Source organism: Erythrolamprus reginae, chromosome 2, assembly GCF_031021105.1.
Source record: "Erythrolamprus reginae isolate rEryReg1 chromosome 2, rEryReg1.hap1, whole genome shotgun sequence".
Lineage (NCBI taxonomy): Eukaryota > Metazoa > Chordata > Lepidosauria > Squamata > Dipsadidae > Erythrolamprus > Erythrolamprus reginae.
The window spans coordinates 124,672,317-124,688,833 of NC_091951.1; the positions used below are offsets into that span (position 1 = coordinate 124,672,317).

The window sequence follows — 16,517 nt, forward strand, 5'->3', positions numbered from 1 at the left end:
CACATTCTCCCCTCTGGATCTCCATGGGTTTCCTCTGTTTTTCTCCACTCTTTCCTGCCACATTCTCCCCTCTGGATCTCCATGGGTTTCCTCCGTTTTTCTCCACTCTTTCCTGCCACATTCTCCCCTCTGGATCTCCATGGGTTTCCTCCGTTTTTCTGCACTCTTTCCTCCCCCTTCTCCCCTCTGGATCTCCATGGGTTTCCTCCATTTTTCTCCACTCTTTCCTGCCACATTCTCCCCTCTGGATCTCCATGGGTTTCCTCCGTTTTTCTGCACTCTTTCCTGCCCCATTCTCCCCTCTGGATCTCCATGGGTTTCCTCCGTTTTTCTGCACTCTTTCCTGCCCCATTCTCCCCTCTGGATCTCCATGGGTTTCCTCCGTTTTTCTGCACTCTTTCCTCCCCCTTCTCCCCTCTGGATCTCCATGGGTTTCCTCCGTTTTTCTCCACTCTTTCCTGCCCCATTCTCCCCTCTGGATCTCCATGGGTTTCCTCCGTTTTTCTGCACTCTTTCCTCCCCCTTCTCCCCTCTGGATCTCCATGGGTTTCCTCCGTTTTTCTCCACTCTTTCCTGCCACATTCTCCCCTCTGGATCTCCATGGGTTTCCTCCGTTTTTCTCCACTCTTTCCTGCCCCATTCTCCCCTCTGGATCTCCATGGGTTTCCTCCGTTTTTCTCCACTCTTTCCTGCCCCATTCTCCCCTCTGGATCTCCATGGGTTTCCTCCGTTTTTCTCCACTCTTTCCTGCCACATTCTCCCCTCTGGATCTCCATGGGTTTCCTCCGTTTTTCTGCACTCTTTCCTGCCCCATTCTCCCCTCTGGATCTCCATGGGTTTCCTCCGTTTTTCTGCACTCTTTCCTGCCCCATTCTCCCCTCTGGATCTCCATGGGTTTCCTCCGTTTTTCTGCACTCTTTCCTGCCCAATTCTCCCCTCTGGATCTCCATGGGTTTCCTCCGTTTTTCTCTACTCTTTCCTGCCACATTCTCCCCTCTGGATCTCCATGGGTTTCCTCCGTTTTTCTGCACTCTTTCCTGCCCAATTCTCCCCTCTGGATCTCCATGGGTTTCCCTCCCCCCACTCCGTTCGCCTCAGCTTCGTCTGCCGGCAGCTTTTTTTTTAAAAGCCTTAATGTTTTGGATTTTCCTAATCGGCTTGCACGCATTATTGGCTTTTCCATTGATTCCTATGGGAAACATTGTTTCATCTTACAAACTTTTCACCTTACGAACCTCGTCCTGGAACCAATTATGTTCGTAAGATGAGGTATTACTGTATATACTTTTTGAAAATGAGAGGTACCAAGAAAAAAATGCTTTCTACTTACATTTCAGTGGCTATGAATCCAGTAAGCTCAGACAGGAATAGAAACAATATGAAGAAACAGCAGCACACAGAGACTGGAAAAGAAATGGATAAATAAAAGTTAAAATTCATTCCTCCCTCAAAAATTTGAAAGTCTGCTCCCAACCAGCTTGATTCCATAATGGCAATGTTATCACTCAGTTGCCTGGATGCTACTGGAGACTTTCCTTAAAAATATATCCTGATTCTTCTAGCCTAAATCTCAATTTGCCTTCTGAGTTTAAATATTGTTTTGCTGTATGGAAATGCTTCCACAAACTCCAATATATGGTATATAAAAAATTAAATTAAAGTTCTTTCACACCTCCTAGACTTAGAGAGCCCCAAAGGTTGATAAAAACATCTTGTTCTTCAAGTATAATTAGGTATTAAAAGCAATGAATCAGGGGTCTAAATTTGGCTGCATGGAAAACATATTGTCAGGTAATTTAGAACTATATTCTGACACCCAAATAAAAATGAATAAAAAGACTTTTTTAAAAAAACATTGTAGTATAAACATTGGTTTAAAATAGTATGTTATATAAACCATCTGAAAATGGATTATTATCCGGATAATAAAAGCCAGATGCTTAATCCATGAAATCAGCACTAAGAAATATTAACTCTAAGATGTTCTTATTTAACTATTCCTCTTTCTTCATCTTGGATATTTTTAACATAAAGCAAGATATATTCCATGTTTATTACTAATCACCCTGTATATTGTAAAGGTTGAAATAAAACAGAAAACATGATTCCTAAGTGAGAAGAGAGCTAACGCCAAGTTCAATTACTACTAGTATTCTCTGTCTACTGCAATTTATTTATGTATGTATGTATGTATGTATGTATGTATGTATGTATGTATGTATGTATTTATTTAGTCCAATACATAATGAGTGTTTTAGTGGGTATATATCTATATACACATAATAAAATACATGATGAATGTTATAGAGGAGATACTCATAGTAAAATATATCTAAGAAATAATAGAAAAGAAGATAAAGTAATAGAACATACCAATGAAAGAATAGAAGAAGAGATATAGGAATAGAAGAAAGGTATAGGAGATATAGGAGAGCAATAGGACAGGGGCCGGAAGATAGGTCAACCGTAGATAATCTAAGGGTAAAGTGTTGGGGGTTTGGGGATGACACTATGGAGTCCAGTAATGAGTTCCACGCTTCGACAACTCGGTTACTGAAGTCATATTTTTTACAGTCAAGTTTGGAGCGGTTAATATTAAATTTAAATCTGTTGTGTGCTCTTGTGCTGTTGTGGTTGAAGCTGAAGTAGTCGCCGACAGGTAGGATGTTGCAGCATATGATCTTGTGGGCAATACTTAGATCTTGTTCAAAGCGTCTTAGTTCTAAACTTTCTAGGCCCAGGATTGAAAGTCTAGTCTCATAGGGTATTCTGTTTCGAGTGGAGGAATGAAGGGCTCTTCTGGTGAAGTATCTTTGGACATTTTCAAGGGTGTTAATGTCTGAGATGCGATATGGGTTCCAAACAGATGAGCTGTATTCAAGGATGGGTCTGGCAAAAGTTTTGTAAGCTCTGGTAAGTAGTGTGAGATTGCCAGAGCAGAAGCTACGTAGGATTAGGTTTACAACTCTTGACGCCTTCTTGGCTATATTGTTTCTTATTTTCTAATTCCTAATGTCTCAAAAAAGCAGAACTTGCTTTATTTCTAACCAATATTATTATGTACAGTATTTGAAAAGGCCAAACCAAAAGTGCTTATTATTTCTTCATTTATTAAAGAAATGTATATGACCATCACCACTATGCAAATGCCAGGCACAAAAAAATGGGACATAGAAAACGCAACATAATAGAGATATAAACCATCCAAAAAAGGGAGAGAGAGAGATAACCTTTTCTGAGGGAAATAACTGCATTTTTTCAGGTAATTTTTGCCAATTTCTTTTGTTTCCTAGTGCTGCAGCTGCTCCATTACAAAATTTTCTTTGTTGCAAAAGCAATAATTTCATTTTGAATAGATATTTTCATCAAAATTATCCCAAGATGGTTCCCATTAACATAATTAAAAATAACAAAATAATAATATTGATCAGCCACATGGAGGCGAAATAATACATGAACCAGTTAGCCGTTCCAGGGGAACGAGGGACCGTTGCTTAATAACGGTCCCTTGTTCCGGCTCTGTGAACCCAATCTTGGGTACTGGTGATGAGTGTAACTCTGGCCCTGGGCTCAGGTTGCTGCTGCTCAATGCCAGGTCGGTGGTAAATAAAGCTCTCCTCATCCGGGACCTGATCCTGGATGAGGAGGCCGACCTGGCTTGTATTACTGAAACCTGGCTGGGCCCGGAGGGAGGTGTTCCCCTCTCTGAAATTTGCCCAGCCGGGTTTCAGATATGGCATCAACCTCGACCCCAGGGAAGGGGGGGAGGAGTGGCTATTGTTGCCAGGGAGAGCCTTTGCCTGCGTAGACTCATTGCTCCGGAAATTGCGGGTTGCGAGTCTCTCTTGATGAGGTTGGACTTAGGGGTTCAGGTGGGCTTATTTCTCACGTACCTGCCTCCCAGCTGCGTGTCAAAAGCCCTGCCTGTGCTACTCGAGGAAGTAGCCGGGTTGGCGGTGGAGTTCCCCGGACTTATTGTCCTGGGGGACTTCAATCTGCCGTCACTCGGCGAAACCTCTGGGTTGGCACAGGAGTTCATGGCCACCATGACAGCCATGGACCTGACTCAAGTAGTTCAGGGTCCGACTCACGAGGGAGGACACGCACCTGACATGGTATTCCTTTCTGAGCAACTGAGTAATGGTCTGAGACTAAGGGGCTTAGATGCGTTGCCTTTGTCATGGTCAGACCATTTCCTACTACGGCTTGACTTCCTGGCTCCAATCCTTCCCCGCAGGGAGGCGGAACCAATTAAGATGTTCCGCCCCAGACGCCTGATGGACCCTGAGGGCTTTCAGACGGCGCTTGGGGTTATACCAGAGGCACTTGTCCACAGTTCGGCAGAGTCTCTTGCGGAGGCCTGGAACAAGGCCGCAGCGGAGGCTCTTGACCGGATTGCGCCTTTGCGACCTCTCCGAGGCGCTAGACCCCGTAGAGCTCCATGGTTCAACGAGGAGCTCCGGGAGTTGAAACGCCAGAAGAGACGTCTAGAGAAGCGATGGAGGAAGAGTAGGTCTGAATCCGACCGAACACTTGTAAGAGCTTTTATTAAGACTTACAAAGTGGCGCTCAAGGCGGCAAGATGCGCGTACCATGCCGCCTTGATTGCATCAGCGGAATCCCGCCCGGCCGCTCTGTTTAGGGTGACCCGCTCCCTTCTTAATCAGGGGGGAGTTGGGGAGCCCTTACAGAGTAGTGCCGAGGACTTTAACACGTTTTTCGCTGATAAAGTCGCTCGGATCCGAGCCGACCTCGACTCCAATTGTAAAACAGAGTCGACTGACAACGAGTCAGTCGAGGTGACTGGGGCACGTACTTGTCCACCTGTCTGGGAAGAGTTTGATCTGGTGACACCTGATGAAGTGGACAAGGCCATTGGAGCTGTGAGTTCTGCCACCTGTTTACTGGATCCGTGTCCCTCCTGGTTGGTTTCGGCCAGCAGGGAGGTGACACGGAGCTGGGCCCAGGAGATTACCAACGCTTCCTTGGGGAGGGGAGTTTTTCCATCACTCTATAAAGAAGCGCTTGTGCGCCCCCTCCTCAAGAAGCCCTCCCTGGACCCAGCCGTACTTAACAACTATCGTCCAGTCTCCAACCTTCCCTTTATGGGGAAGGTTGTCGAGAAGGTGGTGGCACTCCAGCTCCAGCGGTCCTTGGAAGAAGCCGATTATCTAGGTCCCCGGCAGTCGGGTTTCAGGCCCGGTTACAGCACGGAAACCGCTTTGGTCGCGTTGATGGATGATCTCTGGCGGGCCCGAGACAGGGGTTTATCCTCTGTCCTGGTGCTCCTTGACCTCTCAGCGGCTTTCGATACCATCGACCATGGTATCCTTCTGCACCGGCTGGAGGGGCTGGGGGTGGGAGGCACTGTTCTTCAGTGGTTCTCCTCCTACCTCTCTGGCCGGTCGCAGTCGGTGTTAGTGGGGGGCCAGAGGTCGACTCCTAGGTTTCTCCCTTGTGGGGTGCCTCAGGGGTCGGTCCTCTCCCCCCTGCTATTCAACAGCTGGGCGAGATCATCCAAGGACATGGGGTGAGGTATCATCAATATGCGGATGATACCCAGCTTTACATCTCCACCCCATGCCCAGTCAATGAAGCGGTGGAAGTGATGTGCCGGTGCCTGGAGGCTGTTGGGGCCTGGATGGGTGTCAACAGACTCAAGCTCAACCCGGATAAGACGGAGTGGCTGTGGGTTCTGCCTCCCAAGGACAATCCCATCTGTCCGTCCATCACCCTGGGGGGGGAATTGTTGACCCCCTCAGAGAGGGTCCGCAACTTGGGCGTCCTCCTCGATCCACAGCTCACATTAGAACAACATCTTTCAGCTGTGGCGAGGGGGGCGTTTGCCCAGGTTCGCCTGGTGCACCAGTTGCGGCCCTATCTGGACCGGGACTCATTGCTCACAGTCACTCATGCCCTCATCACCTCGAGGTTCGACTACTGTAATGCTCTCTACATGGGGCTACCTTTGAAAAGTGTTCGGAAACTTCAGATCGTGCAAAATGCAGCTGCGAGAGCAGTCATGGGCCTACCTAGGTATGCCCATGTTTCACCATCACTCCGCAGTCTGCATTGGCTGCCGATCAATTTCCGGTCACAATTCAAAGTGTTGGTTATGACCTTTAAAGCCCTTCATGGCATTGGACCAGAATATCTCCGAGACCGCCTCCTGCCGCACGAATCCCAGCGACCGATTAGGTCCCACAGAGTGGGCCTTCTCCGGGTCCCGTCAACTAAACAATGTCGGTTGGCGGGCCCCAGGGGAAGAGCCTTCTCTGTGGCGGCCCCGGCCCTCTGGAACCAACTCCCCCCGGAGATTAGAACTGCCCCTACTCTTCCTGCCTTCCGTAAACTCCTTAAAACCCACCTTTGCCGTCAGGCATGGGGGAACTGAAACATCTCCCCCTGGGCACGTTTAATTTATGCATGGTATGTCTGTGTGTATGACTGTTAGTATATGGGTTTTTTTTAAATATTTAAATATTTTAAATTTGTCTGATTGCTTATGATTTGTTTTTACATGTTGTGAGCCGCCCCGAGTCTTCGGAGAGGGGCGGCATACAAATCTAAGTAATAAAATAATAAATAATAAATAATAAATAAATAAATTTATAGTAATTAACATATTCAAATAGTTAATAAAAAGTCTAGAGAAATAAAAGGGAGGGAGGGTTGCGGATTCCTAAAGAGAATATGCTACCGTGTTTCCCCGAAAATAAGACACTGTCTTATATTAATTTTTGCTCCAAAAGTTGTGCTACGTCTTATTTTCGGGGGGTGCCTTATATTTCTGAAAAAGACAAATTCACAGGCAGAAAAGCTGACACCCCCAAAGAAAGTGTACCATACGGTACACTAATTACGGTACGGTACCTGTCAGTATGGCACCCACACACACAAACAACGGCACTTATATGGTACAACAGTATACTCCCGCTAGTGCAGCTTCCGGCCACCAGAGGCACTACAGTCTACGCACTGTAGTGGAGACTGTAATGGCGGTGAGACAGCAGCAGGCTATGTCTGGTGTACTGGACGCTACCAAGCGACATTATTACGGTACCGCTATGAACAGCTTTGAATGGTACTGTATGCTTTTCCACCGTACCGTAAGTAAACTTGACTATGCTTTATTTTCGGGGGGGTGCCTTATATTAGCAAATTCTGCAAAACCTCTGACATGCCTTACTTTCGGGGTACGTCTTATTTTTGGGAAAACAGGGTACGTGAGTTCCTTTGGTGAGTGAATTCCAGATATGAGACATCATATTCAGTGGTGGACAAAGTAAGGAGAAAAGCTTGGGAGATGAACATGGTGATAGGAAAGCAGTTCTGAAAATATAAAAACCAGAGGTCCCCAAACTTGGCAATTTTAAGACTTGTGGACTTCAACTCCCAGCCAGCATAGCTGACTGGAGAATTCTAGGAGTTGGAAGTCCACAAGTCTTAAAGTTGCCAAGTATGAAGAAGACCTCTGATATAAACCAAAAGAATAGCCCTGCTGTTCATATGTATAACCAATGCATTTTTCTGTGGGCATCAAGATGACTAACGGAGGCAAGACATAAAGACAAACACTTTTTGTCTAATTCATATTTTCTATCCACTAGAATTGAGAGCCATCCTTAGATGTAAGACTTCGATAGGCGATACTGACTGATAAAGACTGATTGATACCAGCTTTTGAACTGAGTTACAACTGAAACACTGTGATTCCAAGCCAACCTTGATTAAGTTTATATGTTTTATTATTTATTTATTTTCACATTTCTGAACCACTTATCTCCCACAAAGAGGAACTGGGCGGCATACAATAAAACATCAAAATATATAAAATTAAAATGTTAGAATTAAAATTTTAAAAGGAAGCAGGAACATTAAAATTCTGTGAAGAATTATGAAAAGTTATTTAAAAATATGAAAGGAAGGTTATCACAGCACCAACCAGTCCCACAATTCCATGTTCCTTTGGGCTTTCTATTCAAGACCCCTAAATTATATTTTAACTCCTTTTCAGAAAGCCAGGAGAATAGTGACCTGCCTCACCTCCAGGGACAGAATATAGCATGGGGTGAGAATAGTGGCAGAAAAGTTTTGTCTTCCTTAACTCTTCCTAGATTTTTTTAACTGTCAGGATTTGCAACCTACTATCTGACTGACCAGGCGGGACAGGCCAATGTTGAACTATGCAGTGGAAGGAAGAGATTTCTTGCACATACATGAACTCAGCAACTATCACATTTTTTGGAGTATAAGACGCACCTAGTGAGCTCAGCAACTTGCTTCTGATATCTAATAACTGTTGAGTAAATGCGTAGTAGACACAGTTGATGCATAGCTCCGGGTCCCGTCGACCAAACAATGTCGTTTGGCGGGCCCCAGGGGAAGAGCCTTCTCTGTGGCGGCCCCGGCCCTCCTTGTCTTTCGCAGGTTACTCAAGACCCACCTATATCGCCAGGCATGGGGGAACTAAGATATCTCCCCCAGGCTTATTATATTTCAAGTTTGGTGTGTATGTGCTGTATGGTTTTTAATTGTTAGAGTTTTTATATTTTTTATTATTAGATTTGTCCCATTGTTATACTGTTTTTATTGCTGTTGTGAGCCGCCCCAAGTCTTCGGAGAGGGGCGGCATACAAATCTAATAAATTATTATTATTATTATTATTATTATTATTATTATTATTATTATTTAAAATTGTTCTCCTTTCTTGATTGGCAGAAATGTTAATTTAATTTTTTTAGACAAACGTTCCATAATGACTAAAAAGGGGATGCTGCCATACATAGAACTTTTCAACGGCGAGACCTTGTGGTGATGAAGATGGATATTGGAATGTCCTGACATTGTATCTGAAGAATGAATGAAGTCACATGTGCTTAGATGTTCCCCTCCCTCAATACTGTGGCTTGAAGCATTTCTTCCTTGCCTAGTTCATGGTGATTCAGGATGGAGTCAAGATGTGGAGAATGTTTGCTTTAATTCATCAATAAAATCAGCTCTGCCTCTTTCACTGTCTTAGACTCATTCGTACAGATTTTGCCACACCCTCATTGCTTTCCTTTGAATCTGTTTCCTTCCTTCATAGTCATAGTTGAACACTATGAACACTCAACACTGTGACTGTTTTTGAAACGCATGGAGTATTTTTAAAGAGATTTTGTTCATCTCACCATAATAACAGCTCAAGGCAGTGAACATCGTAATACTCTCTCCTCCTCCTATTTTCACCATGAAATCCAAGATGGCGGCGCCCATGGAGACACCAACAGAACTGACTCTATGATCTCATCTCCAGGGTACTAAAGAACCAGTTAAAACTGGTAGGAGCCTACCTCTGAATTGGTCTACCTACTCGTTTGGGGGGGGGAGGGAATTGGAGGCACATTCGTAATTGTTACAGCCACAGCCAAGACTCTTTAATAAACATGGGTATTACATATTCTATGAATTTCAACTTAAGTTGAAATCATACCATTTAAAAGAAGAAGAAACATGACATTTGAGTTACTTGTGTTGCAACTTAATAATCCTCAAAAGCCAATCATCCATAAATGATAGGAAATATAACGGTCAGAATATAACATTTTTTGTCGTGAATGAATGAATGAACACCTGTTCCTGGAAATAAATACCTGATGCTATATGTCACTCGTCCACAAATTATTCTATGGGAAAATATTTGGAACTAACACTCCTTTACAAAAATCCAGTTGAATAGGATCAAAGTGTGAGACTTCTTGCAGCCAGAGAATGACTGTGCCCTTATTATAGATGATTTAAAGAAATCAGGATGTTATCAAGCTTGAGGCAGAAATGAAGGAAATAAAGGAAAAATGTTTTATATTTGACAAACCATCCAAAAAAGGGAAAAGGTATGTGGAGACACTTTGCTAAGAATGTATCCATATATCTGAATAAAGGCACATATTCAGATTGGAAAGAGCATTAGATTGCACAAGCTGATTTATCAGGATCTTCTCACACCCACCACAGATTGGTAAGATTGGGATGATAGCTCTTGACCCAGCATTAAAAAAACAGATGCTCTGTAATTTCCAAAGGAAATTTAGCCAAATCCTATGTAATAATACAAGAATCTGCTTCATTCTACTAAGTCATTTTATGCCCACTGATTGTTTTTGCTATATCTGTTCTCTGTCTTTTTAATATAATTTCATTATTAAATATATAAAAATTAACATAATTTCATTGTACCAACATGTATGGAGGTTTGTTCACCCACTTATTTTTTATTAGTTTATTTTATTTACAGTATTAGATTTATGTGCCAGTTCTTTTTCCCAGAACTGTAGTCCCAATATCGTCCTTTGTTCCTGTTTTTGTTGGCATGCTATTTCATATCCTGGAAAAATCTTAAATCTATCTTTCCTTAAACAGAGATCATGTGTTTTAATAAACGTATTTTTGTAATTTAAAAAAACTAAATGCAAAGGGGTAATTTTAGCCCACCTGGAATGCTAAGGGAATGGAGTCAACTACTTTAAACAATGAAGCACAGTAGCCTAAAGCAAGGAAGAGCTGAGTTCAGCTTCTCTTTCCTGGTGTAAGGAACAGGCTTCCTTTTCCCAACCTATAAATAGACACAACTATTTTTATGAACAAGAAAATTAGCTATATAAATATTTATGCCAAATGTGTAACATGGAACTGTAACATCCAGAACTGTCAGCCAGTAATGCAGGCTGAAAATCCTAGGATCGACCTTCCTTCCTTCCTTCCTTCCTTCCTTCCTTCCTTCCTTCCCTCCCTCTTTCCTTCTTTCCTTCCTTCCTTCCTCCTTCCCTCCCTCCCTCCCCTCCCCTCCTTCTCTCCCTCTCATTCTGTCACTATCTTCCTTCCTCCTCCTTCTCCAGCTTCTGCCAGCTTCCCCATTTATTTTTTTTTATAGGAAGGAAGTCATTGGGGAAGTCAGCAGGAAGTTGCATGCCCAGCAGGCACACAAATGGCTGCTGTTGGGTAGGGAGAGTGTGAGGGGGTCTGTGGGGTGAAGGTGAAGAATAGTACTTGAGACGCATGAGAGGTGTCATAACATTTGGGAAGGGTACCCAGAGATGCAATTTGGATAGGTGGCGCAAGATGAGGCGCAGGTCAAGAATTATTATTATTATTATTATTATTATTATTATTATTATTATTTATTAGATTTGTATGCCGTCCCTTTCCGTAGACTCGGGGCCGCTCACAGCAATAATAAAAACAATGTACAACAAATCTAATATTTAAAAATATCTTTAAAACCCTTATTTAAAAAGCAAGACATACACACAAACATACCATGCATAAACTATATAGGCCTGGCACTGTTCCTTGTAAGCTCCAAAATACCCCCCGCGCGCCCTTTTCCATGGGCGTGCGCTCCCCATCCCCCTGCCAGCCCGCGGGGGGCTGCGAGAGAGGGCGGGGAGGTGCGGCAGTAGGAGGAAAGGGAGCCGTGGCCGCCCCTGTCTCCCCACGGTGCCTCCGGCGAAACGTGTCCCTGGCTTCTCAGCCCTGCTCCCCGCCTGCCCGATCCGCCTTCTTCTCCTCCACCGCCTCCTGCCCTGGGGCGCGACTTCTGCGGCGGTGGTGGCGGCATGACGAAAGCGCTGCCAGCCAGCCAGGGGGCTGCGAGAGAAGGCTTTCTCCGCGGGCTTCGGGAATGCCCGCCCCTCCCCTCTCGCAGCCCCTTCACTGGGAGCGCTTTCGTCCCAGACTTCCAGCAAGGGGGCTGCAGTAGAGGCAGGGCAGGCGTTCCCGAAGCGCTTGGAGAAAGCGCTCTTGCAGCCCCCTCGCCTTCGGTGCCTCAGTTCCAGAGCTCCGCCTCACAGCTGATCACCCTGCCACCGCCCCACGGCTACTACCACTGCTGAGAGAAAGAGAGAAAGGGGGGGGGGGAGAGAGATAGCAAGAGAGAGAAGAGAAAGAAAGCAATAGAGAGAGAGAAAGAAAACAAGAGAGAAAGAGAGAGAGAGAGATGAAAGGGGGGAGAGAGAGATAGCAAGAGAGAGAAGAGAAAGAAAGCAAAAGAGATAGAAAGAAAGAGTGAGAGAGAAAGAAAGCAATAGAGAGAGAGAAAGAGAGACAGAGACAGAGAGAGAGCAAGAGGGGGAGAGAGAAAGAGAGAGAAATGACTCTTGATTTAAAGCATATGGTAAAAAGCACCCAAATAATAACAGAGAAAAAAAACCCCAGCCGTTTGTGTGTGTGTGTGTGTGTGTTTGTGTGAACTCTTGAACCATTTCCAATAGCTCACCTCTAACTGGAAATGGTTCAAGAGTTCACCCACACCCACACACACCCACACACAAGGGGGGAGGAGACAGGGATGGAAAAAGAGAAGATAATAATAGTAATAGATTTTGGTTTTGTTTTATTATTAATTTCTTTTAATAAAAAAAGAAGGGAATTTTTTTCTTATTTATTTATCTATCTATCTACCTACCTACCTACCTACCTACCTACATATCTATCTATGCCACCCAGTCCCAAAGGGACTGTCGCTCAGACACTATACTTTTCCGCCCACACCAAAAAAAATTAGAGGGAACATTGGGCCTGGGGGAGATGTCTCAATTCCCTCATGCCTGACGGCAGTGGGTTTTAAGGAGTTTACGAAGGAGTTTAAGGAGGTGGGTTTTAAGGAGTTTACGAAAGGCAAGGAGGGTGGGGGCAATCCTAATCTCCGGGGGGAGCTGGTTCCAGAGGGTCAGGCCCGCCAGACGGCATTGTTTAGTCGACGGGACCCGGAGAAGGCCAACTCTGTGGGACCTAACTTGTCGCTGGGATTTGTGCGGCAGAAGGCGGTCCCGGAGATATTCTGGTCCGATGCCATGAAGGGCTTTATAGAATGTGAGGGTTACAGAGATGCCATGTCATGCATGACCTGTAGGGGGGGTGGCATGGGTTGGAGGAGTGTCTAGGAGTGCTTAAAAGTACACAAGACGCGCATGGGAGGGGGTGGCAGCATGGATCAGGAAGGGTGAGCCTAAGAGGTAACATATCAGTGAGAGAAGACACATGGAAGGGGAGGAGGTGTGGGTTGCACATGAGGTGCTGCACAGGTCAGAGAAGGCATGCAGGGGGCAGTGCAGATCAGGGAGGGTTTGTAGAAGTGTGCAAAAAGTTCTGTGTGAGTCAGGAAAGCATATGCACGGGGGGGGGGGGGCATAGTGTCATGGGCCAGAAAGAGTGCATGAGGGTTCCTTCCATTTCCAGCAGGCAGGTAAACGGCTGCTGCTGTAACGGAGTGAGACACTGTCTGACTGAGAAACTGTCACAGAACATTGAAAACGAAGACCACATGCCTGCAGCAGCAGCCAGTATCACTGAAGCAGCCACAACTTTCCTAATTTCATTTCCTTGGGAGTCTTGGGTTCCAGATTTTGGACATGTTATGTAAGTTATTTATTTATTTATTTATTCGATTTTTATGCCGACCTTCTCCTTAGACTCAGGGCGACTTACATCATGTTAGCAATAGCACTTTTTAACAGAGCCATCCTATTGCCCCCACAATCCGATTATCCCATTTGAAGTATCTTGGTTTAAAAACGGTTGCCCTTTGATGTACACTTTTTGGCCTGTTAAAAAGTCATGACAGTCAGTGATCTAAATGATAGCAATGAATCAACCATAATAGCTCAGGGATTCCAAGGGTATAATGCTTATCCTATATATAACAACTATCTCGCAAGATTCGTTTTTCTTACCATGTACATATATACATCCAAACTAGACAGTGTTGCTTCTCTGGGTCATATAATATTTATTTATTGATTGATTAATTGATTGATTGGACTTTTATGCCGCCCCTCTCTGAGGCCCGGTATGTGGGTATATGCATAATTTTGTATTTACTTTGTCATGTTTATGCAGTGTATATTGGAGGTGGTGACCTTTTGAGAGCTGTAAATCAATAGGAAGAAAGGAAATCCATGCAAAATATATGTATGATACTTTATTATGAAGAAAAAACATGCTAATTAACAGCATATTGCATGATTTGGATGTTAATAAGCACCCTATCAATAACAGAATACTTCAATTCATTTTCTGGACATGGTTTCTGGTGTCATCTAATCCAACTAACTATAATGGAATTTGGCGACCTTGATTCTATACCCCTGTACTCCACCCCAAAAAATAAGGGAGGAGAAGCTTAAATAAAGATTGCCCCAATGGTGCACAGAAGGGTTTGGGCACCTAAAGTAATTCCAAGTTTTACAGTAAATCATATTTTAAAACTAAATTTATTCAATTAGCTTTATTATAAAAATATCTTAAAGATCCATTATGAATATAAACCATGCACCCTCAACTTCATAAATCATACTTTTTCCATTTGTATCTAGGATCCTCTGTCTTCAAAGCTTTGCAATATTTTTGCACAATGTTGTCATGCATATATACAGTTCATCCAAAAGAGCCAGGGATTGACAGAACAGCTGTCTGGAGTGCTTTCCTGTCAATATGTCATTTAGTTTGCACCATTGGGATGTTAGCTATCATATGCCACAGCATATGTCATTGCAAACTTATCCAAACATGGGCAGTTTGGATACATAGATACATCGTATGTTTGGAACAGCTATTGCTAGGCACTTTACAGTACAATCCAAAAACAAGAATACATCCATCAGCTGATATAAACTGATTTAATGCATCTTATTTTTAGAAAGGATATTTAATAAAGTACTTAGAATCATGTAAAAGGTTATGTAAATTCTGTTCAAGCCAAGAACTGTAGACTTAGTTCATCCTTTTAATGAATAGCTCCACATCTTCAGACAAATGATGACAAAGGAATGTAGCTATAATTCATTGATGCAGGTAAGCCAAGACTTTTCTGTGAAAAGACAGTAAACAACGCCAATATAGTAGACTTACTATATTGAGTAGCCTTACTCAATGAAATACAGTACGCCTATATACAAACCAAAGGAGAATTTTTTTTAAGGATAGTATAAAACAGTTAAAATTTACATTGTTAAGGCTTCAAATATTTAATAGCAAATACATTTAATGCCAACAAATGACAACAGGTAGAACAACCAGCCTTAGAATTGGCAATGAAAAGTGGTAGATAGCTTCTGTCTTTTAGGAGCCAGGGTGGCGCAGCAGGTAGAGTGCTGTACTGCAGGCCACTGAAGCTGACTGTAGATCTGAAGGTCAGCGGTTCAAATCTCATCACCGGCTCAAGGTTGACTCAGCCTTCCATCCTTCCAAGGTGGGTAAAATGAGGACCCGGATTGTGGGGGCAATAGGCTGGCTCTGTTAAAAAGTGCTATTGCTAACATGTTGTAAGCTGCCCTGAGTCTAAAGAGAAGGGCAGCATAAAAATTGAATGAATGAATGAATGAATGAATGAATGAATGAATGAATGAATGAATGAATGAATGAATCATGAGCTGTAAAGGAACAAGCAATCAAGAAATAGTACACTATACTTTAGCGCTTGGTTGAGCAGCCTTGGAAAAGATAATTCTTTATCTCTAATATAGTATTTGTCTATTATTGCATATTTTACTGTTCCTTTATTTGACTGGCTACTTCACATTAATCTTCTTTAATTTATATATCATCTGCTTTAATTTATGTTATTATTTATTTTAATAATAAATAATAATTATAATTATTAAGTTAAGATATTAAGTTATTTTAACTTACTGCACCTGTGTATGGTTTGCTAATTTCACAGTGGCAGATAGTATTGTACAAGGTACAAAGACTTTAAAGTAAACTTAAAATAGTGTTGTTGTTTCTTTTTCCATTATTTTACTACATGCATATCTTAAACTTTACTTTCCTAAGACATTCAGTTTCTTTGCTTTTACTCATATACCTAATTCTCACCTCCATATAAGAATGTGAGCATAAGAATGCTCTTATAAATAGCCAATTTCTATTCTTTCAATCAATATTTATTCCTTGCAGCACATCCCATACTATCATGTACCTATTAATATGCAATCATAGACAAATGCAATATTAGACATAAAGAATGATCCTGATGTGTGTCTATTCTATGCAATGCCCTACAATGATGGTATTAGTACTGAATTAAAATTGCAAATAATACTTTTTAAAAAATCACCCTGAAATTATGTTACATGGCAACGAGAAAGTTAAAAATAAAGATTCAGCAAAAAAATATGCATATGTGTTTGTTTGAGAGCAGTGACTTCATTCTCATCCTACATCCAAATTGGAGGAAAAAAATATGTCAAATATTATCCTTGTGGGAGGATTCAGCAAGATCTCACTTTAAAGGCCAATATGTAATCTGGAGGCTTTCAATACTGCTTCAAGAAGATAAAGTACAGCACACTATTGCTATATCATCTCACAGTTTTAAATAAACAATCAAGAAAAATTCAAATCCTGCACTGAAACCTGCAAAGGCCAAAAAAAAAACCCCAACCCCATCCCACAGACAGACACTGGTACTTACTAATTGCTCCTGTAAATGTTGGCTGGGTAAGGTCCTTTGGCACCTTTCTGTAGATATCAAACC

At 42.9% G+C, this 16,517-nt stretch overlaps 1 protein-coding gene across 1 annotated transcript in view; it reads right to left on the reverse strand.

Annotated features, from left to right (window-relative positions):
* The window catches only part of ERGIC1 (endoplasmic reticulum-golgi intermediate compartment 1), a 116,911-nt gene that overhangs the window by 71,000 nt on the left and 29,394 nt on the right, over positions 1-16,517 (reverse strand). Inside the window, exons 2-3 of the mRNA XM_070739402.1 lie at positions 16,455-16,516; positions 1,331-1,403 (exon numbers count right to left, since the gene is read on the reverse strand). Of these exons, the coding sequence (XP_070595503.1) occupies positions 1,331-1,403; positions 16,455-16,516 (135 nt within the window). The remainder of the gene's footprint in view (positions 1-1,330; positions 1,404-16,454; position 16,517) is intronic.